Below are 23,424 nucleotides of genomic sequence, written 5' to 3' on the forward strand. Positions count from 1 at the left end.
GTGGAGGATTAACCAAGTGAGCCACAGTGCTGGCCCCCCAAAAGGTTATTTTAAAAGATATAAGAAGTGGCCAGCGCCACGGCTCACTAGGCTAATCCTCTGCCTGCAGTGCCGGCACACTGGGTTCTAGTCCCGGTCGGCCATTGGGGGTGAACCAATGGAAAAGGAAGACTTCTCTCTCTCTCTCTCTCTCTCTCACTGTCCACTCTGCCTGTCAAAAAAAATATTTTTTTAATTAAAAAAAAAAAAAGAAGTGATCATTTATTTGATTGTGGGCTGGAGATGATCTTTTCAAGCAAAAAAAGGTTTAAAAAATTAAGGAAATGATTAACAGATTTGAATGACATAATTTTAATATCAAGTGTTGGCAAGAACTTAAGAAACAAGTGCTCTCATGAACTGCTAAGGAGAATAAATTGGCATATTTCTGAAGGGCAATCTGGCTGGATGTGTTGAAAGTCTTTCAAATGTTTATACTCTTTGACTCATTAAGTCAACGTCTAGGAATTTTTCCTAAAGAAATAATCAGAGAGATATATAAAAAAAGTATTTACAATATCAAAAAGACCAGAAAGAACATAAACATTCACTACAACATATGAGAGTACTTCAAAAACTCTGCAGGAAAACTGAATTAAAAGACTATTTTCATACAAAATTTTGTGAAATATATACAGTTTTCTCATATTAGGCATTTTCCATGCACTTTTTGAAGTACCAACATATATATTTAACTACAGGGAACTAGTAAATAAGAAATATGCATATAATAAAATACTATCTGGCCTTTAAAATAATGTTTAAAAGAATATTTAATGACAAGAATATGCTCAGAAACTGTTAAATGCGAAAACAAAAATTGGTAACATGTATATGATGATTCTAATTTTTTTTAACTTGTGAGATGCTCATATATGACACACAAAACAGTGTTATGTTATTACATAGTGGAAAAAATAAGATGTGATTTTAATTATCTGTGACTAGCAGCTAAAAGCATGCTAAATGATAAACCTGGCTAACTTTCACTCCATATTGAAGACTCAATTCAGTTGTTATGTCTTCCAGGCAGCCCTCCTGCACTAGCCCTCACGCCCCCTCCTAGTTCTCTACACTAAACTAGCATCTGGGGATAGAGTCTATGACACTCTGTAGAACTGCATCATACTCTTGGATTTGATTCACTGCATCCCAACCATGCTTTGAGCTTCCCAGAGTCAGAAATTTGGGTGTTTCACTTTTGTATTTCCAATGCTATTCTGCCTGGAATCTAACAGGTCTGCAAGCTAGAACGCTGGACTCATGAAGGAAATCGAGGGAACAAATGATTCTTTCTGCTCTAGGAGTTCTCCAGGAGAGAAATGTCAGTAAGGACGCACACCTGTCAGTAGAGGTGCGCCTTCTTACCTTAGCGAGTAGGCTGGAAACACGTTGAACTTCACCATTGGCCTTCAGCAATTCTTGTCTGAGCTCGGTGCAGGACAGCTCCAGTTGATCTTTCTCAGCTCTGGCGACTTTGAGCAGCTCTTGAATTTCACAGCTCTCCCCCTTCTGTCCCAGGGTATTAGTCACTAGAGTTTTTTGCTTCTCACCCTCCAAATGAGACTTCAAAGACCCATTCTCCACCTTCAAACCTTCCAGGGTAACTCGACATTCTTCCAGAGTTTTCGTCATCATACTATTGTTACACCGCTCCAGTTCTAGAAACCCATTCAGCTTTTCATTTTCTTCCTTTAGGCGTTTAATTGTTTCTAAAGCTCCCAGGTTCTCCTCCTCCACCTTGCGTAAGCTGCAGGTCAGCTGCTGCTGTATGCTGAGCAGCTTCTCCCTCTCAAAGCGGCCCTGCTCAAGGATGTCTGTGCACTTCTGCTCCAGCTCAAGCAGTTTCCCCTCTTGAGCGCTGGGCTCTTCACTCTTCACTCGTTCTTGCAGGAGATTTATCAGCTTCTCGTTTTCTTGACTTAGCTGCTCTGCCCTCTCCCGATGCTGGTGAAAGGATGTCTCTAACATCGTCTTCTCATCCACCAGCTTCTCATTCTCGGCTGTCAGTTCCTGTACCATCTGTTGCTGGTCTGACAGTTCCTGCAGGGTAGCCTGTAGTTCCTCTGCGGTGCTATGGTGGTTTTCTTCCATCTTTTGGATCTTCTCTGTGAGGGAAGCCAGGGACAGCTCACTAGCATTGTTAGGGGAACTACCAGTGGTGGAGCACTTTGAGCTCTTAAAAGGGTTGCTGGTGGAGGACAGAGGGCGGGAGGGGATATCTGCTGGAATGTGCTCGAAATCAGAGGCATCTGGTGACAAAGAAGCTTTGGTGACGTCACTACTTGAAGAACCCGACGTCCGTAATGCAGTTTCGTGTGAGTTTTTTTTATATTCCTCGATTTCACTCGACAGCTCATTCCCGGGGGGGCTTCCAAAGCTTGACTCTTGAGTTAGGGATGTCGGGCAGCTACTGTCACCAGTGTGACTCACTGCCCCTTCTGAATTTGGAGACTGCTCAAGGTAGGTCAGTTTCTCCTTTAGGGATCGGTTTTCTTCCTCAAGCAAGGCCAGCTCCTTCTGAAAGTTCCTGTTCTTCTCCTGAAGAGCCCTTATCAGGGGTTCTGGGTCGCCGGCTGGGACCAGCGTTACATCAACACTTGGGTCTGCAGCGTCGGCTCCTTCGGTGCTCGGTGCCCTTTTCTCTTTGCATTTCTTGAGTTCACTTCGCAGCCTGTTGATTTCACTATCTTTGGCTTTGGCTTCCGCCAGAAGTTCTCGAACTTGAGACTCCAGCACAGCCTTCTCCCCACCTTCATTCTCTTGCTTGGGTTTGGTGGGAGTGGTCCTCAGGTGCTTGGTAGGAGTGGGGGTGCTGGAAGAAGTAGGACTGGGCACCGATTTCCGAGGATTGGAGGGACCACGTGGCACAGACCTCTCTCTTGAAGTTGTTACTGAAAGTTCCCTTGGAGCCGGAATGCCTGTCCGTTTGGTTGCTGTAACAGCTGCTAAAGATAGAAGAAGAAGAAAATATTAAAAAAAAAAAAAATAAAACAAGCACTTTTATAATAATACCCAAATGACTTCAAGTCACCTGGCATAGGAGAGAGTGTGGTTGTCACCCTTTGTTGAGCTCTTCCTATGGATAGTTACTCCTCTCTGATGGGGGTTCCTGCACCTCCTTCCCATAGCCCTATACTTTGGGGGAAACTGGCTCAAAGCCTGAGCTACTCAGTATAATCCCACTCCAGCCATAGTTGCTGGTTTGAGGCACGGATACACTCCTAGGTAAGATCAAAGAGATATAGACAAAGGTTTTCAGAGCAAACCGATTAAAAACATCACTGGACAACAGCAAAAAAGCCTGTGATGTGGACATGGCCGGCAACTGCCTTGTCCTCACAGGAGGAGGGTAAGAATGGACATAGCACAGCAGAAAAAAGGAAACTCAATTTTAACATCATTGTTGAGTTGCTAAACCAAACCAGTCCTAAAGCCTGGCTTATTGCTGGTCCTCTGGCTCCACAACCCATTCAACACTCTTCATGGGCCGGCATTTGGTGCAGCAATTACACTGCATTTCGATGCCTGCATCCCACATCAGAGTGCTTGTGTCTGAGTCCTGGATTCACTTCCTTTTTCAGCTTCCTGCCAGTACAGACCTAGTGAGGCAGCAGGTGATGTCTCCAGTAGTTGGATCCCCGCCACCTGGGAGACCTGGATTGAGTTATAGGTTCCTAGTGTAAACCTAGCCCAGTCCCAGGTTTTGCAGAAACTTAGGGAGTAAACTAACAATTGGGAGCTTTCTCTCTCTTCATATAAGTCATCTAGAGTTTTCTGGAATTTGCAATTCAATATATTTGAACTGATTTAATACACTTGATAGCATGGCAACTGAACATCAGTCTTTTTATAAAATTTAAGTTCACTGTGCATTTCCCAAACATTTCTTTAAAATCATTAGTGGGCTGGTGCTATGGCACAGCGAGTAAAGCTGTCATCTGCAGTGCCAGAATCCCACATGGGTGCCGGTTCTAGTCCTGGCTGCTCCACTTCCAATTCAGCTCTCTGCTATGGCCTGGGAAAGCAGTGGAAGATGGCCCAAGACCCATGTGGGAGACCTGGAAGAAACTCCTGGCTCCTAGCTTCAGATCAGTGAAGCTCTGGCCAGTGCAGCCAACTAGGGAGTGAATCAGTGGATGGAAGACCTCTCTCTCTCTGCCTCTCCTTCTCTCTCTGTGAAACTCTTTCAAATCAATCAATCAATCAATATGTTTAAAAAAAAAAAAAAAAAGAAGAAGAAGAAGAAGAAGAAGTTGGCCCAAGTGCTTGGGCCCCTGCACCAGCATGGGAGACCCGGAATAAGCTCCTGGCTCCTGGCTTCAGATTGGCCCAGATCCAGCTGCTGCGGCCATTTGAAGTAGTAGAACAGAGGATGGAAGGCCTCTCTCTCTGCCTCTCTGTAACTCTGCCTTCAAATAAATAAAATAAATCTAAAAAAAAAAAGAAATGATGAATAAGTTATAACATAGGAATTTTAAAAATCATCATTATTAACACATTTTGAATGAGAACAAATTTAATGAGGAAATCAGAAGTCACAAACAATACTACGGAATGACTGATCTGATTGAATGAAACATCACTTTTTTTTATTAGTTTTTTAAAAAATCATTTATTTGAAAGGCAGAGTAACTAAAAATGGGAGAGACAGAGAGATCTTCCATCCACTGGTTCATCCCCAAAATGGCTGCAATGCCCAGGCTGGATCAGGCCAAAGCCAGGAACTAGGAGCTTCATCTAGGTCTCCCAAGTGGGTAGCAGGGTCCCAAGGACTTGGGCCATCTTCTACTGCTTTCCCAGGTACATTAGCAAGGAGTTGGATTGGAAGTGGAGCAGCTGGGACACAAACCAGTGCCCATATTCAATGCTGGCATAGCAGTCAGAGGCTTAACCAACTATGCTACAACACTGGGCCTGAAACATCACCTTTACCATAAGTGGAAACAGAGTACTCATTTATATTTATAAGAGAAACAAGAACAAATGGCATAAGGACATACTATGTATATCTGTGGTATAGTTTTAAATGTTAAAGGGATTTATTTGATACAGAAATAACACACAATTTAGAATACTTATAATGGGAAATTCAAAGTGTGAGGAATTATTTTTCTTATTTTCATTTACTATCACAGACAATGTAAGAAAGAAAATTCTATGAGTGACAAACCTGGATATCAGTCTCCTTTATGCTGTAGAACTGAAGCCTACGTCAGAGGTTATAGTGTAAGTGAAGATTACGGGCCAATTTTCCAAACTCAAAGACCATCTGACGGAGTCAAGGCTGATGCTGTAACTTACTGCGAGGTCTCTGAATACAAAGGATCCCAGGCGGTCACAACCTCTAGTTACCCACTGCACTGGAAGAGGGTGTAGGGAATGCACCACACTCTTGCGGCAGCACTGCTGCTAAGACAGATTCAGGACCTGTCGTGGCCCACGAGTTACAAACTCGGGCCAAGAAGAAGAGCCAGGACCAGTGTGTACCTAGACATCCTGACTCCACAGTGATGATGTGCAGGAGGATGACAACCATCACTGAGCATCTCACAAGGGAGATATTTTAAAATTTTGGTATAATAAAGGCTGAGTGGTCATAGCAATATACACAAAGTGCTAGGTTTTAGTTAAGTTTTTCAGATTAAGCTCCTGGAAGGTTGAGTACCTGTAACAGATTTTCACTACTTCTAGGCCTCCAAATGCCATACTTGCATCACACTAAATACTCAAAGAAGAAAGATTTACTTAATTGTTCTTGTAAAATGAAGACTAAAACCACCAAGCAACAATACATTTTAGTAATACCAGTTCTCTACAATTAAGTCATCTTGGCAAGGGCTGTGATAAAAACTAAGATAAAGCAAGTTTCACCATAACTCTCTTTAGTCAGATAGGTAACTTTGCAAGGCAGGGAATGACCACCACAGAGGAATCTGCCATTCCTCATACTACCACTAAATCAAGGGTCCGTATTTTAAAAAAGCTTTCAATTATTTGTTGATTTTGAAGATGTAAAGAACTGAAATAGAACTGCAGATTAATCCTCATTATGTTTAGGTACAGTATAACTCCTTCCTTTTGCTGCCAAATCTTATCTATTTTTCACTAAAGTGTTACACAGGTGTGATCTAAGCCAGTAGTAGCTTTTTTGTTTTGTGCTTGTTTTGGAGTGAAGAGAGAGATATACCATCTGCTGGTTCACTTTCCACATGCCTGCAACAGCCAGGGCTGAGTCAGGACAAAGCTAAGACCCAGGAATTCAGTGTAAGTCTCCCATGTGGGTGGCAGGGACCCAAGTACTTGGGCCATCATCAACTGCTGCCTCCCAGGGTATGCAGTAGCAGTAAAATAGAATTGGAAACAGGGCTGGGACTCAAACCTAAGCACGCCAATGTGGGATTATGGGCATCCCAAATGCCATCTCAACTGTAATGCCAAATAGCAGGAGTTTGTAAAAACATGAAATCATATTATCAAGGGCCCATATTGTGGCATAATGGGTTAAGCTGCACCTATGCCAGCATCCCATATGGGCACCACATCATGTCCTGGCTGCTCTCACTTCTGATCTAGCTCCCTACTAATGACCTGGGAAAAGCAACAGAAGATGGCCAAAGTGTTTGGGACCCTGCTACCAACATGGGAAATCCAGATGAAGTTCTTGGCTTTTGCCTGGCCCAGCCCTGGCCATTGTGGTCATCTGGGGAGTGAACCAGCAGAGAGAAAATCTCTCTTTCCCTGTCAATCTCTCTCTGTAACTCTCAAATAAGTAAATCAATCTTAAAATAAAACACAATACAATTAATTATCAGAGCAAACTGAGGTCAGTGCTGGGTGCCTGACCCCACTGTACCGTGCAGCAGCCTGGTATACCTCTTCAGGGGCTGGAGCCCTGCAGTACTGGCGGTGAGCTATCAGAAGGGCTCTGTCACGCAGCAACCCCTTCAAGGACAGATGCTCCCTGGCTTACAATAGTTTGACTTGCAATTTTTGGCTTTTCAATGATGTGGAAATGTTCCCACATAAGCACTGTGGTTTTTGCTTTCAGTACTACAATCAATGAGTTACATAAGATATTCAATACCTATTAGCTGCAGGTTAATTTGTGTTCTGAGCACATTTAAGGTAGGCCAGCCCAAGTTATGGTGTGTGTTAGATTAGGTGTATCCAATGCATTTTTGACATATTTTTCAACTTACGATAGGTTTACCAGGACACAACCCCACTGTGAATCAGAGAGCATCTCTATGGGTACTTACAGCTCATTGCTAACCAACGCATTCTGAAGCCTTGACATTGGCCATGCTGCCTTACCCAGCATGCCACAGCAAGGTGACAGCAGGAGTAACTAGAAGACAGGACCCACACAATAGGGACTGGCTCAGTAGACGTCCCCGTGTCCTCTGTCCTCTTCCATGCTCTAACTCAGTCAGCACTTTCCACTCCAGTCCCCTCATTCCTTCTTGTCAGATTGAAATTGAAGTAAAAGCAAGTTCCATCTCTAATTATGAAGACTAATACAATAAAAAAAGGAACATGCTCAATGTCATGTTTCAAAATGCCAATTAAAAATTATATTATACTATACTTGATCACAATATATCAAACTAATGTACTCATAGAGACACAAGCTAGAAAGGAACATAAAATATTGAGAACAACTGAGTATTAAGTTGATTGTTCTGTGAGTAACTTTCTCACTTCTTTCTTTCTTTCTTTCTTTGACAGGCAGAGTGGATAGTGAGAGAGAGAGAGACAGAGAGAAAGGTCTTCCTTTTTGCCGTTGGTTCACCCTCCAATGGCCGCCACGGCCGGCGCATCTCGCTGATCCGAAGCCAGGAGCCAGGTGCTTCTCCTGGTCTCCCATGCGGGTGCAGGGCCCAAGGACTTGGGCCATCCTCCACTGCACTCCTGGGCCATAGCAGAGAGCTGGCCTGGAAGAGGGACAACCGGGATAGAATCCGGCGCCCCAACCGGGACTAGAACCCGGTGTGCCGGTGCCACAAGGTGGAGGATTAGCCTGTTAAGCCACGGCGCCGGCCCTCACTTCTTTCTATGCTTACATTTATGCAATAAATTAAGAACCACAGGGTCCAGCGCTGTGGCACAGCAGGTTAACGCCCTGGCCTGAAGCGCCGGCATCCCATGTGGGTGCCAGTTCGAGACCCGGCTGCTCCTCTTCCGATCCAGCTCTCTGCTATGGCCTGGGAAAGCAGTAGAGGATGGCCCAAGCCTTTGGGCCCCTGCACCCATGTGGGAGACCCGGAAGGAGCTCCTGGCTCCTGGCTTCGGATTGGCACAGCTCTAGCTGTCGTGACCAACTGGGGAGTGAACCATCAAATGGAAGACCTCACTCTCTCTCTGCCTCTACTCTCTATATGTAACTCTGACTTTCGAATAAATAAATAAATCTTAAAAAAAAAAAAAAAGAACCATGAGGTGGGGCCAGTGTTGTGGCATAGCAGATTAAGCCGCTGCTTGTAATGCTGGCATCCCATATGTGTACTGGCTGGAGTCCTGGCTGTTCCACTTCCAATCCAGCTCCCTGCTAACATGCCTGGGAAAGCAGCAGAGGACAGCCCAACTATTTGAGCCCTGCCACCCACGTGGGAGACCCAGATATTGTTCCAGGCTCCTGGCCCAGTCTCAGCCATTGCGGCCATTTGGGGAGTAAAACAGCAAATGAAAAAAATCTCTCTCTTGTCTCTCCCTCTCTCTCTTTCGTAATTTTTTCAAATAAATACATCTTAAAAAAAGAAGAAGAGGCCGGCGCCGTGGCTTAACAGGCTAATCCTCCGCCTTGCGGCGCCGGCACACCGGGTTCTAGTCCCGGTCAGGGCACCGATCCTGTCCCGGTTGCCCCTCTTCCAGGCCAGCTCTCTGCTGTGGCCAGGGAGTGCAGTGGAGGATGGCCCAAGTGCTTGGGCCCTGCACCCCATGGGAGACCAGGAGAAGCACCTGGCTCCTGCCATCGGAACGGCGCGGTGCGCTGGCCTCAGCGCCTACCGCGGCGGCCATTGGAGTGTGAACCAACGGCAAAAAGGAAGACCTTTCTCTCTGTCTCCCTCTACTGTCCACTCTGCCTGTCAAAAATTAAAAAAAAAAAAAAAAAAAGAAGAAGAAGAATAAAAAAGAAAAAGAATTAAGATATGGCCAAATAGTATATTAAAAAATGCACAAGGGGCCGGTGCTATACTGCAGTGAGTTAAAGCACCAGTCTACAGTGCCAGCATCCCCTATGGGAATTGGTTTGAGTTCTGGCTGTTCCACTTCCAATCCAGCTCTCTGCTATGGCCTGGGAAAGCAGCAGAGGATGACCCAAGTCCTTGGGGCCCTGCACCCACATGAGAGACCCAGAAGAAGCTCCTGGCTTCGGATGGGCAGAGCTCCTGCCATTGCGGCCATCTGGGGAGTGAACCAGCGGATTGAAGACCTCACTCTTTCTCTTTGCCTCTGCCTCTCTTTAACTCTGCCTTTCAAATAAATGAATAAATCTTTTTAAAAATGCAAAAATCACTAGGAGTATTCAAATTAAAACCACAATGAGATGTCACCTCACAGCTACTAGTATGGGCATTATAAAAAGATGAAGCATAGTCAGTATTGGTGGGGCTGTACAAAAAAGGGAGCCCCTACATACTTTTGGTAGAAATGTACATCAGTACAGTATGGAGCTTCCTCAAAAACTTAAAAAATTAAATATGGAATTACCATATGACCCATTTCTGGATATATTTCCAAAGGAAATGGAATCAGTATGTTCAAGAGACACTGCACTCCCATGATCACTGCACAACTATTCACAATAGCCAAGACATGGAGTCAACCTAAGTGTCTATCAACAGATGAATGGATAAAGAAAATGGGTATATACACACTGTAATAGTATTCAACTCATAAAAGAAAGAATTCTTGTCATTTGCAACATGGCTGAACCTGGAAGACATTTTAAGTGAAACACGCCAGGTACTGAAAGTAAACAAGCACAATCTCGGTTGTATGTGGAATCTAAAAAAGTCAAACTCAGAAGCAGAGAGCAGAATGGTGATGGGGGTAGGGCATGGAGGAGATGCTGGTCAAAGGACACAAAATGTCAGTTAGACAGGAGAAATGAGAGATCTTTTTTACTGTGTAATGCAATGACTAAGTTAGTAACTATGGTTTTTTTTTTTTTTTAAGATTTATTTATTTATTTGAAAGGCAGAGTTACAGAGAGTCAGAAGCAGAGAGAGAGAGAGAGAGAGAGAGAGAGAGAGAATGAATCTTCCCTTTGCTGGTTCAATGCCCAGATGGCCGCAACGGCCAGAGCTGCACTGATCAGAAGCCAGGAGCCAAGAGCTTCCTCTAGGTCTCCCAAGCGGGTGCAGGGGCCCAAGGACTTGGGCCATCTTCTACTGCTTTCCCAGGCCATAGCAGAGAGCTGGATCGGAAGTAGAGCAGTCAGGGCTCAAACCAGTGCCCATATGGGATGCCGGCACTGCAGGAGGCAGCTTTACCCACTATGCCACAGTGCCAGTCCCAGTAACTATGTAATATTAAAAACCTTTAGGTTTTTAAGTGTTCTCACCACAAATAAAGATAAACATGTGAAGTAATACATATGTTAAATAGTTCAACTTAGCCATTCCACATTGTACACATATTTCAAAACATCAAGTTGTACATGATAAATATATAAAATTTTAGTATCAATTGAAAATATATGAATTTTTTGACTCATCTAAAAAAATTTTTTTTATTTGAAAAGCAGACAGACAGAAAGAGGGAGAGAGAGATCCTCCATCTGCCAGTTCATTCCCCAAATACCCACAATAGCCAGGGCTGGACCAGGCCAAAGACTGGAGCCAGGAATTTCATCCAGGTCTCCCATGTAGGTGGCAAGCACCCCAAGCACTTGAGCCATTATCTGCTGCCTCCCCAGGATGAACATCAGCAGGAAGATGGATCAGAAGTAGAATAGGCAGGACTCAAACCAGGCACTCTGATTTGGCTATGGGTGTCCCAAGCAGCAATCTAACCACTGAGCCAAATGATTGCTTCATGGATTTATTTTTTTAAATTTTAATGAAAAAAATTAGAACAGTAGGGAAAAATCCTATCATAACAATACACAAAGAGATAAGGGGGTGGCAAAAAAGAAATATTTTCAGAAAACAAAAAGTACTTTTAAAATATCAAGAGCAAGATTATTTAAATCATGGGCCAGGTAACTACATATTGTTTCAAGTGGAAATTCACCTGACCTAGAAATAAAATACTATTAGCTTTTTTTTTTTTTCATTCCTGATGTTACCCAGAGAATATACACTGGGATGTTGTTTGGAAGGTCTCCTTCCTGACACAAAGACTGATGAAGGCAATGTGACATTCTGAAATGAATTCATAATCTTTCTTTCATTTATTCAGCAAGTATTTACAGAGTACCTGCTCTGGGAGAGAGTCAGGTGGGAAATGCAAATAAAAACTCACTATTGGGGCCGGCTAAGCCTCTGCCTGTGGTGCCAGCATCCCATATGGGTGCCAGTTCATGTACCAGCTGCTCCTCTTCTCATCCAGCTCTTTGTTAATGACCTGGGAAAGCAGGGGAAGACGGTCCAAGTGCTTAGGCCCCCACATCCTCATGGGAGACCTGGAAGAAGCTCCTGGCTCCTGGCTTCAGATGGGCCCAGCTCCAGCCATTGTAGCCATTTGGGAAGCGAACCAGCAGATGGAAGACCCTTCTCTCTGTCTCTCCCCTCTCTGTCTATAACTCTACCTCTCAAAGAAATAAGTAAAATATTTTTTTAAAAAAAATTCACCATCTTTACTTCACAAAATTGCTGCTTCACTTCCTCAGCATGTGAGAATGCACTCATTCGGTTTCTATGAACCTTAACTATTAGGATTTCTTCTTCTTTTTCTGTCACTCTTCATAAACTGCTTTCTCAGAGAGTCCCAATAATTTCCTATCATCAAATCTAACTTCCTCTCATCTTCATTCTTCTCAGCTTTCCAGTGGTTGGTTTCTGGATTCTCTGTTCCTTCTTTCTCCTCATGTCTAACAGTGGTGCCAATCATTCCTGACCCCCCCATGCAAAGAACCTTAAAATCATATTTGAAACTTTCCTCCTCCTTCTTTTTGCAACCAGTTGGCCAATAACCACTAACTGCATTTGGAGATGTTCTCTTCTTTTCCCTTCCCTTTCATTTTGGTCTGAATCCAGCCCTCAGAATGTTCTATGTAAATTTCTTTCCTTTTTTTTTTTAAAGATTTATTTTATTTATTTGAAAGCCAGAGTTATAGAGAGAGGTAGAGTCAGAGAGAGAGAGGTCTTCCATCCGCTGGTTCATTCCCCAGATAGCCACAATGGCCAGAGCTGCACTGATCCGAAGCCTGGAGCCAGGAGCTTCTTCCAGATCTCCCATGTGGGTGCAGGGGCCCAAGGACTTGGGCCATCTTCTACTGCTTTCCCAGGCCACAGCAGAGAGCTGGATTGGAAAAGGAGCAGCCGGGACTAGAACCAGCGCCCATACAGGATGCCGGCGCTTCAAGCCAGGGCTTTAATCCACTGCGCCACAGCACTGGCCCCCCCCATGTAAATTTCTGAAACCATTTTCTCACAGGTCTTCCTGATTCCAGCCTCTCCTCTTATCTGGACATACTGGACTAATACCACTGAAATATCCCATTCATGTTTCTGTTGTAGAATCTGTAGGTATTTCTTACTGCTTCTGCGTCAATGTCAAACTTTTCCCCCTTGGTTTTCAAGGTCACATGTAAACTCATCCCGATCAGTGTATGCAACCTCTTTCACCTTCTGCTTTCCTCTGTTCTCCAATATACCCATTTATTCCAGTCAGTATGTCCCACATCCTCAATATGTGTGTATGGGGATATATATGACATAAATATGTCTCCCTGTGGCTTGAAACATTCTTTCCACCAGCCCTTTCAGACCGGCACATAAACATACTTAATTCTCATCATACATATATCAACCTCCAGCTAATAACAAGCTGATTTATGCCGTCCCCTTCACAGAAAAATCCTCAAAAGAATTATGTTCAGGGCTGGCGCTGTGGCATAGTGGGTAAAGCCGCTGCCTGCAGAGCCATATCCCATACGGGCACCAGTTCTAGTCCCAGCTGCTCCACTTCCAATCCAGCTCTCTGCTATGGCCTTGGAAAGCAGTAGAAGATGGCCCAAGTCCTTGGGCCCCTGCCATGGGAGACCAAGAAGAAGCTCCTGGTTCCTGGCTTCAGATTGGCCCAGCTCCAGCCATTGCAGCCAACTGAGGAATGAACCAGCAAATGGAAGACCTCTTTCTCTCTCTCTCTGCCTCTGCCTCTGTAACTCTGTCTTTCAAATAAATAGATCAATCTTTAAAAAAAAAAAAAGAGAGAGAAATATGTTCACTGGTTGCCTTTATTTCTTCCTCTTTGATTTATTCCTCTAGCCATTTCTACTTCTTGGCCAAAACAATGTCTGCCAAGGTGAGCAGTGACCTCTATGTGGTACAATGCAATGGACATTTTCAACTCTCAGGCAGAGTTGCCACAATGCCTTCTCTTTTTAAAAATATATTTTTAAAGCTGACATATAAATATTGTGCATATTCATGGTATATGACATGATGTCTTGATATATGTGTATCTTGAAAAAATTTATCAATTTGTTTGAGAGAAAGTGAGAGAAACAGAGATAAACACATAGAGAGCTCCCATCTGCTGGTTCATTCCCCAAACACCTGCCATGGCAGGGTCAGTGCTAGGCTGAGCCAGAAGCCAGGAACTCGATGCAGATCTCCCATGTGGGTGGCAGGAATCCAAATGCCTGTACCATCACCTGATGTAGGAATTAGCAAGAAGCTGGAATCAGAAGTGGAGCCAGGCCTTGAATCCAGTCATTTCTATATGGTTTGCTAGCATCCCTAGCATCTTAACTACTACACCAAATGCTCACCCCCAAATTGTCTTCTTTTTTGAAGCTGTATATATGCCATATTATCCATTCATCCACTGATAGATACCTAGGCTAAGTGGCTACAACAAACATGGGAATGTTGGCATCTCTTGGACATACAAAGTTTATATCCTATGTATATATATCCTATGGCCAGATATGGGATTGATTGATCATACGGTGGTCCTATTTTTAATTTTTTTTGAGGAATCTCTGAACTGCTTTCCATAAGGCTGTTCCTTCCTTCCTTTTTTTATTTTAAAGATGTATTTATTTAGAGATATTTATTTATTTAGAAAGAGTTATACAGAGAGGAGGAGGGATAGAACTTCCATCCGCTGGCCCACTCCCCAGATGACCGTAACAGACAGTGCTGAGCTAGGCTGAAGCCAGGTGCCATGAGCACCATCTGGTTCTCCCACATACATGGCAGGGGCCCAGACATTTGGGTCATTCTCCACTGCTTTTCCCAGGCCATTCGCAGGGAGCCAGGTTGGAAGTGGAGCAGACAGGACAAGAACCAGGGTGCCCATGTGGGATGTCAGAGCCACAGGCGGTAGCCTTACCCCCTGTGCCACAACGCTGGCCCCTGTTTCCTTCCTTAAGAGACACTCCTCTGGCCTCACACTTTCTTAGTTTTCCTTTAACTACCTGCCACCCTCTGGCTCCTTTGCAGGCTCCTCCTCCCTCTACTCTTCATGCTAGAATTCTTCACACCGAAGTGCTGGACCTTTTTCTTTTCTTTTTAAAAGAAAAGTTTGCTTTGTTTCTTTATTTGAAAGGCAGAGTGACAGAGAGGAAGAGAGCCTGATAGTCCAACTGTTGGTTCACTCCTCAGTGGCTGCAATAGCCAGGGCTGGACCAGGCTGAAGCCAGGAGCCAGGAACTCCATCCAGGTCTCCCATGTGAGTGGCAGGGGACCAAGTACTTAGGCCATCATCCACTACCTTCCTAGGCACAGGAGCAGGCATCTGGATTGGAAGTGGAGCAGCTGGGACCAAATATGGCACTCCAATATGAAATGCTGGTGTTGGAAGCAGCAGCTTAACTGGCTACACCAGAACACCATCCTCCCTTTTTGCTTATTATCTTCCTCGTGATTTTACTCCACCTCATCATCTTAAATGTCATACACAGGGGCCGGCACTGTGGCGTAGCAGGTTAAGCCTTGGGCTGCGATGCTGACATTCCATATGGGTGCCCATTCAACACCCGGCTGCTCTACTGCCATCCAGCTCCCTGCTAATGCCCCTGGGAAAGCAGCAAAAGATGGCTCTGGTCATATACAAATGACTCCCAAATTATACAGACCTCTTAGAGCAAGAGGTTGAAAATCAAGCTGCATGCTTTTACTAGCATAACTGCATTATCATAACACATAACAAACTAGAGAAAAAGGACAAAGGAAGGCTGAGAAAGAATGAACGAGATATGCAACAACCCTGACAGGGAGAGTGCTGGTGAGGAAAAAGATAATTTGCGTAGGGTAATCAAAGAAGGGCTCGCTGACAAATCTGAGGTTCAAGGTGACATGTTTCATTAAAACAAGGTCAGGGAGCAGGTGTTTGGTGATTGACAGCGATCAAGACACAACTTAGAACACCCATACCCCATAATGGAGTGCCTGGGTTCAAGTCCTAACTCTGCTTCCGATTCCAGCTTCATACTAATTTGCACCCTGAGAAGCACCTGATTATGACCCAAGTGCCTAGGGCCCTGCCACCCATGTGGGAGATCTGGATTGAGCTCCAGGTTCCTGACTTTAGCTGTCCAGCCCTGGCTGTTCCAGGCACTTGGAGAGTTAACCAACAAATGAAAGCACATTCTCTCTCCCACTTCCACTTTCAAATAAAACTAAAAATAAGTAAATAAATAAATACATTTTTTTTTGACAGGCAGAGTGGACAGTGAGAGAGAGAGAGAGAGAGAGAGAGAGAGAGAGAAAGGTCTTCCTTTTGCCGTTGGTTCACCCTCCAATGGCCACCACGGCCGGCGCGCTGCGGCCGGCACATCGCGCTGATCCGAAGCCAGGAGCCAGGTGCTTCTCCTGGTCTCCCATGCGGGTGCAGGGCCCAAGCACTTGGGCCGTCCTCCACTGCCTTCCCGGGCCACAGCAGAGAGCTGGCCTGGAAGAGGAGCAATGGGGACAGAATCTGGCACCCCGACCGGGACTAGAACCCGGGGTGCCGGCGCCGCAGGCGGAGGATTAGCCTATTGAGCCGCAGTGCCGGCCAATAAATACATTTTTAAAAGGCCAGGAAGCAATGAAAAAAAATAAAGATAACACAAGAAAAAGTGCTCAAAAATTTAAATGTTTGCCAAATTAAAGATTTGACAGAAGGATGGGATGCACATATCAAAGACCTCTCCAAATACATAAAACAAGAAAGAGATGGGATTAGAAAAGATTAAATACACATACACATACACACACATATACACATACACATACACATACACATACACATACACACAGGTCAATCCAGGAGATCAAACAACCAGTTACCAGAAGTTCCAGAAATACAGACCACTGGATAGAGTAGAGGAAGTTATCAAAGAACAAGAGAATTCTGGGGCTGGCATTATGGTCTATTGGGTAAAGCCACTGTCTGTGATGCCGGCATCCCATATGGGAGCTGGTTTGAGTCCTGGCTGCTCCACTTCGGAGCCAGCTCTCTGCTAATGTGCACCTGGGAAAAGCAGTGGAGTACCTGGGCCCCTGCACCATGTGGGAGACATGGAAGAAGCTCTTGGCTCCTGGCTTTAGTCTGGTACAACACTGCCCATTGTGGCCATTTGGGGAGTGAACCAGCAGATGGAAGATCTCTCCTCTGTCTCTCCCCTCTCTATGTAACTCTGCCTTTCAAATAAATAAAGTCTTAAAAAAAAAAAAGAGGGGGCTGGCACTGTGGTGCAGCCAGTTAAAGACCCAGCCTATAGCGCCAGCATCTCATATGGGCTGATGGGAAGGACAGTGGCAATAACATCCACCTTTACTTTACAAACAGGAAGTCAAAGATACTGTATGTAGTTGACAAAAACAATAAAGCTGAAATACATTAATAAAAGCAATAGCTAAGAAAGGAACTAAAAACAGTCATATTATGACACTGGTAGAGAATGCAGGGTTATGAGTTAAATCCTCATTTATCATAGCAGAAATCAACAAATATCTAAATTTGAAAGATCAGAGAACAGCAATGTTGGGTTGGGCATTTGGCCTACCAAGATGCCCAAGGCCTACAACAGTGCCTGGGTTTCATTCCTAGCTCCAACTCCTGACTCCAGGTTTCTGCCAACACAGACCATGGGAAGCAGCAGTGATACTCAAGTAGTTAAGTTCCTGCCACCCATACGGGAGACCTGGTTTGAGTTCCTGGCTCCTGGTTCCAGCCCTGGCTCAGTCCCTACCATTTCAGGCATTTGGGGAGGGAACCAGAGAGTGGAGGTGCTTCCCCACCCCCTCTTCCCAAACCTCCCTCCCTCTATCTCAGATAAATTTTTTAAAATTTCATAATTAAAAAAATAGTGATGTCAAGAGAACAAGATGGTAAGCCACAGACTGGGAGAAAATATTTGCAAAAGACGAAAGGACTATTACCTAAAATACGTAAAGAACTCTTTAACAAGCCAATTAAAAGTGAGCAAAAGTTCTGAACAGACACTTTACCTAAGAAGAAATACACATAAAAAATGAGCATATGAAAAGAGGCTCCCTATCTATGTCATTAGGAAACTAACTGCAAGTTAAAACAAGGAGATATCACTACACACCTATTAGGATGGTTAAAATCTAAAACACTGACAACACCAACTGCTGGTGAAAACCACAAGAACTCTCACTCATTGCTGGCTGGAATGAAAAGTGGTATAGCTACTTTGGAAGACAGTTTTGTGGTTTCTGGCAAAACTCAACCTACTTGTACCATAAGATCCAGCAACTCTGTGCCTTGGTTTTTAAACAAATGAGTTGAATACTTATGCCCACACAAAAACCTGCATGCACGCAGATGCTTATTACACTTTTATTCATAAAACTTGGAAAGAGTTAAGGTATCCTTCAGTTAGTAGGTGAGTGGATAAATAAACTATGGTACTTCTAGACAATGGAGTATTATTCAACCCTAAAAAGAAACAAGCTACGAAGTTATGAAAAGATATGGCAGAATCTTAAAAGTATATTACAACCTAAAAAGGTTACCTATCATACAATTCCAACTATGTGATATTTTGGGAAAGGTAAAACTATAGCATTAGCAGAAAGATCAGTGGTTGCCAGGGACTGAAGGGGAAAGGAAGAAATAGGCAGAGCACAGAGGAATTAGGCCAGAGAAAAGACTTTGCATGATATGCCACAGAATGTGCACGACCATGACTAATAATGATGCCTCAACGCAGGTTCACTGATTACAGTAAATGTGCCGGGGGTGGGGGACAGGAGCAGTGTTGACAATGGGAAAGGCTATGTGCATCTGAGAACAGGAACAGGAGGTATGGGGAACTCTGTCCTATTTGCTTGGTTTTGCTGTGCCTAAATTGCTCTAAAAATGTATTTTTTTATTAAAAGACAATATAAGCATAATGAAACAGTTACTTTTGAGAAGAGAGACAAGACATAGGAAGGACAGGGCAGCAGTAGTCTTGTTTTTCATAATAAGCTCCCTGTCCTTGTTCATTTTTTTAACCTGTGCATATACTACTTCGATAATAAAAATTAAGAAAAAGAAAATGTGAATGTAAATACAGTGTGAAAGCAGGCAATCAGCAAAACGTTGGTTTTATAGACAGCACTGATCCTTTGGACTTAGACCAAATGAGATAACAGGAAAAATGAGGCAATACAACAAGCAGATACACTGCCAGAAGGAACTAAGCCTGTTATCAGTTCTTGGAGCCCCACCTTGACTGTGGTATAAAGGAATTTTTTTTTCTTTTTTGGGGGGCAAGGCAGAGAAAGAAAGAGATCTCCCATTGACTGGCAACAGCCAGGGCTGGGCCAGGCCAAAGCCAGGAGCCAGGAACTCACAGGTCTCTCACAGGAACCCAAGTACTTGAGCCATCACCTGATGCCTCCAAGAGTACATATTAGCAGAAAGCTGGAACGGAGAGTGGAGCTGGGACATGAACCCAGGCACTCAGTTATGGGATGTGGGCATCTCACTTGCTCTTCCCTAAAAGGACTTTTTCCACGCTGGATTGCCCTGTGGGTAGTCTCAATGGAGTGTTTTCTACAGATTCATATATATAACACATTAGAGGAGACTGCAAATCTGCAAATCAGAGGGAAAAACCACAAAGAATCCCATACTCATCCAAATGACCCAAATTACGTGTTCCTTTTGCTCCCTTTGTTAAAAGCAAATCGAAGGGCTGGAACCGTGGCTCAGTAGGTTAATCCTCCGCCTGCGGCACCAGCATCCCATATGGACACCGGTTCTAGTCCCGGCTGCTCCTCTTCCAATCCAGCTCTCTGCTATGGCCTAGGAAAGCAGTGGAAGATGGCCCAAGTCCTTGGGCCCCTGCACCCACATGGGAGACAGGGAAGAAGCTCCTGGCTCCTGGCTTCGGATCAGCGCAGCTCCTGCCATTGCGGCCATCTGGTGAGTGAACCAACAGAAGGAAGACCTTCTTCTCACTGTCTGTAATTCTACCTCTCAAATAAATAAATAAGTCTTAAAAAATAAATTAAAAAAAGCAAATAGAAGTTTTTTTAAAAAAGGAAATAGTCTCAAAAGTTAGAGGCAGTTTTGTTTTGTAAACAAGATAAATGCTTTGTATCTCTATTTTCCTTTTTTTTTTTTTTTTTTTTTTTTTTTGCAGAATGCAGAATTAATTTTGCCCACACTTAGCTCATTCAGCAATTTGGCTTAGAATTTAAAACACTTGTAAATCTATATCCTCTTTTCCAAATCCTTGCCCTGTACCACAGCCACTATAAACAGTGCCCCAGATCAAGGAGGATAATGAAATTTCTGAACAAAAGACCCCTAACACTCAGAAGGGGGCTATGGAGGGACCACAGTGGAGGGGACACAGTGACCGCTCTGTGCTGGGTTACAAGCAGGACAGGGCAGGACACAAAGCTGCAGTGTTGAGAAGAGATAGTGGTATGATCTGACCAGCTTCTTGCAGGCGGCCACACAGCTGACCACAGTTAGTCACCTCCAGGAGAGGCCAAAATGCCAAATGGCTCTGGAACAGCAGCTCCCAAAGACACATCTGAAAAGTGTGGGGCAGGCCAGGATGCCTACTTTCCATTCAAAGTGAAGTGGACAGAGGAATACTTGGTTCCAGAATTCTCCCTGCACTGGTCTCCCTGCCCAGTGTTTGAGCCAAGGGAAAATTCTTGTTGCCTAAATCGAGAATTTGGCACCTCCAAACAGAAAATTCCCAGCACCGTGGGAAAACAAAGCTGTAGTCTCCAGGCAGCAAACACTTGAGAAGGGACTGATGGACACAGGGTTTTAATGAACAGAGATCTGCCTCTCCATGTGCAACCTCGCTTTCAAGGGAGGTTCATCTTCTAGGTTTGTGAGGCTCATTGCAAACCAGAATGACTTAGTTAAGACCACAACTGAACTCCTGATTCCCTAGAATTGTACAGCTGGCTCAGCTATAGCTCTGTCTCAGATCAGTAAGAAATGTCCACATTCCACCATGGTAAGATAGGAAATTTGTCTGAATTTGCAATGGGAGAAATTAGAGAATTAGATGGACTGAGCAGGCTAAGTTCTACTTTCAAGTATTTAAATTAACATCTCTCTTTTTGGTTTGTTTTTATGAACCACCCATGGGTCAAAACATACAAAGGATTTTGGCCGGCACCGCAGCTCACTAGGCTAATCCTCCGCCTCGCGGCGCTGGCACACCGGGTTCTAGTCCCGGTCGGGGCACCGGATTCTGTCCCGGTTGCCCCTCTTCCAGGCCAGCTCTCTGCTGTGGCCTGTGAGGGCAGTGGAGGATGGCCCAAGTGCTTGGGCCCTGCACCCCATGGGAGACCAGGAGAAGCACCTGGCTCCTGTCATCAGATCAGCGCAGCCGCAGAGGCCATTGGAGGGTGAACCAACGGCAAAGGAAGATCTTTCTCTCTGTCTCTCTCTCTGTCCACTCTGCCTGTCAAAAAAAATAAATAAATAAAAGGATTTTAAGGAACTGTCCAAATTCTTTAAATCAGAGTTTCCTATGTAAGAAATGAAAACAGCACTTTGACATTTGCATACAGCTTTGGTTTTTGTAACACTTTCAAGTATGTTCATTTGAGGCTTAGAAAAATCATTTGGCAAAAGAATTATTACCATAATTTTTTCAGGTTCGGACACTAAGAGTATGGGAGGTTTTCATGTGCCCAACAGCCATAGAAGCAGTAAATCTTCTGATACCCAAGGAAGTACAAAATCACATTTCAGAACTGGAAGGAACAGAGAAATCCCAATGCTACATTTTTCCTCACTCAGTAGAGTCAATGGCGTCCAACTTCTGCTGCCATTTACTGATCTCTCATGTTTCAGTCACCATGGAATATTCTCAGGGAAAGAAAATGCAGCATCAGACAGCCCTTTCCACTGCTGTTCATCTCAAACAGTTAGACAATTCTTCTTTATATGGAGCTGAATTCTATCTTCATTACCATATCACACACTAGTTCCAGTTCTGACACAATCTGGAACCACAAAGAACAAATGTATTGCTTCTTCCACATGACATTTGAGTATCTGAGGGCAGCTTTGTTTTCTGTTGGTCTTCTATTCTTCATTCAAAACATTCCCAATTCTGCCTCCTTCCCCCCTCAGACCTGGTAAGACCCAGGGTCCATTAATTGTATGATCTATGTCCCAGGGCCTCTCTGAAACGGTACCCAGATCCTCAAAAATACTGCAGATATGGTCCTGATGAGTTAGGGGGCAACAGAAAACCCAACTCAAAACTGCAACAATATAGAAAAATGTCTGGCCCATGCAACTGGAAGGCTAGGAGCAGATGGAACTGTAGATCTGGCTGGATGGGAAGATGTTCTTGGGGTCAGTTTCTTTCCACCTCTGGCTCCTGCCCTCTTCCACAGGTCACCTTTGTCAATGTGCTGCCTGCCTTCATGGCGGCAGCTTCAGGCCTCAGATCAGCACACCATCGAATGTGAAGAGATGTTAACGCTGCCCTGGAAATCCCATCAAACATCTTCTTGCATTTCATTCTGATTGGCTCTATTCTCTCTCTGGCTCACTGAGGCCAAACTTTCAGAGCCAATCCACTGAAAAGTGGGGAAATGGTGAATTACCCAAGAATTCCTAACCTTTCTTGTGATGATGAGAGGTGATACAATGATATGAAGTGGGGTGAATGACACAGGCAGCATGACACAGTGTTACGCTGCTACCTAAGGGAATCTGTACACAAGCACTGTGACACTGCAACCATCGATCTGATAACCAAGTGAGCTACTAAGTGACTGGAGGATGGTTAGTGTCTACAGAGTGCATGCTCCGGAAAAGGATGATTCATGTCCCAGGAAGGACATACCATGACAGTTCGAGATTTCCTCATGATAGAATGGTGTGCAATTTAAAACTTATGAATTATTTCTATAGCTTGCCATTCAATATTTTTGGATTACAGCTGATCACACAGAAGTGAAACTACAGAAAGTGAAATCAGGTGAGGAGGAACTACTGTGTAGTAGCTGAAAACAAAAGACCTCAGACTCTAGCAGAGGACATTAGAAAACATAAAATGAGGGCCGGTGCCGTGACTCAATAGGCTAATCCTCCGCCTTGCGGCGCCGGCACACTGGGTTCTAGTCCCGGTCGGGGCGCCGGATTCTGTGCCGGTTGCCCCTCTTCCAGGCCAGCTCTCTGCTGTGGCCCGGGAGTGCAGTGGAGGATGGCCCAAGTGTTTGGGCCCTGCACCCCATGGGAGACGAGGAGAAGCACCTGGCTCCTGGCTTCGGATCAGCGCAGTGTGCCGGCCGCGGTGGCCATTGGAGGGTGAACCAACGGCAAAAGGAAGACCTTTCTCTCTGTCTCTCTCTCTCTCTGTCCACTCTGCCTGTCAAAAAATAAAAAATAAATAAAATGAAATTTATATAAGTATTCTGTGCATGTTTGTGTGAATACTACATAATATGCAATGTTAAATTTTAAAAAACCAGTAAACCAAATTTTAAGACTTCTATGACATCACTTGGCCAGCATTTCTGCATGCAGCAAGCCACTGGGGCTGGCTCTGGAAAGGCTCTTGCGACAGGAGTGAGTGAACTTCATCCTCTCAGTGACACTGTGTGCTGAACTCTCAAGTTCCAGTTACCATTGCTTCATAACAAGCTTCCCCACAACTTCATAGCTTAACACGACCATTTTATTTCCTCATGATTTTGTGGGTGGGGAATTCAGGAATAGCATGCCGAGGCTGTTCTCACTTACATGTCCTCAGGTGGCTGCAGTGTAACC

The 23,424-nt window shown here is 44.4% G+C and overlaps 1 protein-coding gene across 4 annotated transcripts in view; it reads right to left on the reverse strand.

The window, feature by feature from the left end:
* SPECC1 (sperm antigen with calponin homology and coiled-coil domains 1) overlaps positions 1-23,424 on the reverse strand; it is a 192,425-nt gene that overhangs the window by 135,597 nt on the left and 33,404 nt on the right. For 3 of the 4 annotated variants that reach the window (XM_062215714.1, XM_062215712.1, XM_062215715.1), the window contains exon 2: positions 1,408-2,987. In XM_062215714.1, coding sequence (XP_062071698.1) covers positions 1,408-2,987 — 1,580 coding nt within the window. The remainder of the gene's footprint in view (positions 1-1,407; positions 2,988-23,424) is intronic. The other variant, XM_062215713.1, reaches the window with a different exon arrangement.

Source organism: Lepus europaeus, chromosome 18 (genome assembly GCF_033115175.1).
Source record: "Lepus europaeus isolate LE1 chromosome 18, mLepTim1.pri, whole genome shotgun sequence".
Lineage (NCBI taxonomy): Eukaryota > Metazoa > Chordata > Mammalia > Lagomorpha > Leporidae > Lepus > Lepus europaeus.